This window comes from Sphaeroforma arctica (assembly GCF_001186125.1).
Source record: "Sphaeroforma arctica JP610 unplaced genomic scaffold supercont1.5910, whole genome shotgun sequence".
Lineage (NCBI taxonomy): Eukaryota > Ichthyosporea > Ichthyophonida > Sphaeroforma > Sphaeroforma arctica.
In genome coordinates this window covers 1-1,808 of record NW_014034648.1, presented here as the reverse complement: position 1 = coordinate 1,808, position 1,808 = coordinate 1, and the positions used below count along the sequence as shown (strand labels likewise).

The window sequence follows — 1,808 nt, the reverse complement described above, 5'->3', positions numbered from 1 at the left end:
ACACACACACACACACACACATATATATATATATTATACACACACACACACACACACACACACACACATATATATATATATCACTAACTCTGACTGGTTACCATTTCCCATACCCACGGTACCTGCTTTCCACGCTGCAGCGCCCTCTCCGTAGTGAACTTTGTGCGCACCTCCTTCAGCCTTTGCCTTAGCGCCAGATGTTTACGGAAGCCTTTGTGTAGCATTTGGCGTCCCCCCGTCGACAGGTAGTCGCGTAGTTGCCAAGCGGTGCGTTGTTCACTGACTAGTATCAGCACATTCGCAGGCGTTTCTCCACTTGCCGTACTTTCCTCGCCTGTGATGTTACATCACATGACGTAAATAAACGAAAGGTCGTAATCGATATTAGTTCGATGCACATCGGCTGTATTCATAGCAACATCACCGGCGAATAAACGACATATCACTTATGCAATAAACTAATGTGCGTGTAGCAATTTGCTTCATACACTTTCCTCCTCTGTGACAGTTATGTAATGACGTGGCATATATGTATCAAATCGATGTTTTGACATGTAAATTACTAAGAAAAATCCACCGCAAAAAAACAAAAACAAACTTTCCTCGCCTTTGACAGTGATGATATACGACATTCTATACATGTACTGAAGCAAAGGGCGTGGAGCAGATTGTGCGTCTTCACAGCCCGAGTTACTTATGTTCTCTGTGACAGGGCTTCAAAAGGGCACGTCATGTGCAATAAAAAGATGCCACGGTCGCATGTTGCTCCGCTTATTGGTAGCATCGTCACAGCTCGATTGGTATCCTCATTTTAAAACACCAATATTAACGACATGTCACTAATGTACTAAACTATTGTGCATGTAGCAATTGTTCAGATATTCTTCCCTCCTCTGTGACCGTCATATATATGATATGTCCGATATGTACTAAATTAATGTGCTTGTCATGAATGTATATGTCGCACATCGCTGGGCTGTATTACACGCATCTGGGCCAGGTTGTTTACTTGCATTCGAAGCGTTAATATTACGTCATATATATATACCTACATGATACATGTAAATACATAGCGCACACACATGCATTTATATATAAATATATCTATATAGTACATGCATATGCATATATATATATATACATACATAGTGCATGTATATACATATATACCTCAATGGTACATATGTACATACATATATATACCTACATGGTGCATGTATATACTTGTATATGCCTACATAGTTAGTGGATATGTATATATATATGATATACCTATACAGTACTAGCCTCATCTAGCACGCCTATGGTTTATTCTCAAGGTTCTACCCGAATCCCGAGTCCACATGCTCCAATACTCACTTGCCAAATACCACACGTAGTTGGTAGCAATCACCCTCAAGACCAAACACATACTATATATACATATACACACATATAAATAGAAATATAATGATACAAACACACTTTTAATAATAAACAAACATGGAAAATATAAAGCGCTACCCAACTACAGCGTACCTATCTCATCCAGCAAGCCCGTAAGTTCTTTCCACTTGGGATTCTCTTCCAATCTGACAGTAAGTTCTGGTGCTTCTGTTCCCAATTCCTCAGATTCAGCCACGGACTCGCTCGGTTCCTCGTCATGGTCATTCTGTTTGCCTTTCCTCTTACCTGGACGATAGCAGAATAAATTAATTAAGTGACATATAAGCATATACATATATATACATATATACATATATACATATATATATATATATATATATATATATACATACATACACATACACATATACATATACAATATA

The 1,808-nt window shown here is 38.4% G+C and overlaps 1 protein-coding gene across 1 annotated transcript; it reads right to left on the bottom strand.

Annotated features, from left to right (window-relative positions):
- Positions 1–122: 122 nt before the first annotated feature.
- Positions 123–1,714, bottom strand: SARC_15304 (hypothetical protein; the record flags this gene model as incomplete). The annotated part of the gene is made up of 2 exons (XM_014290569.1): positions 123–334; positions 1,519–1,714. Coding segments are annotated over 2 exons (408 nt in total), but the record flags the coding sequence as incomplete, so codon positions are not given.
- Between the last annotated feature and the right edge of the window lie 94 nt (positions 1,715–1,808).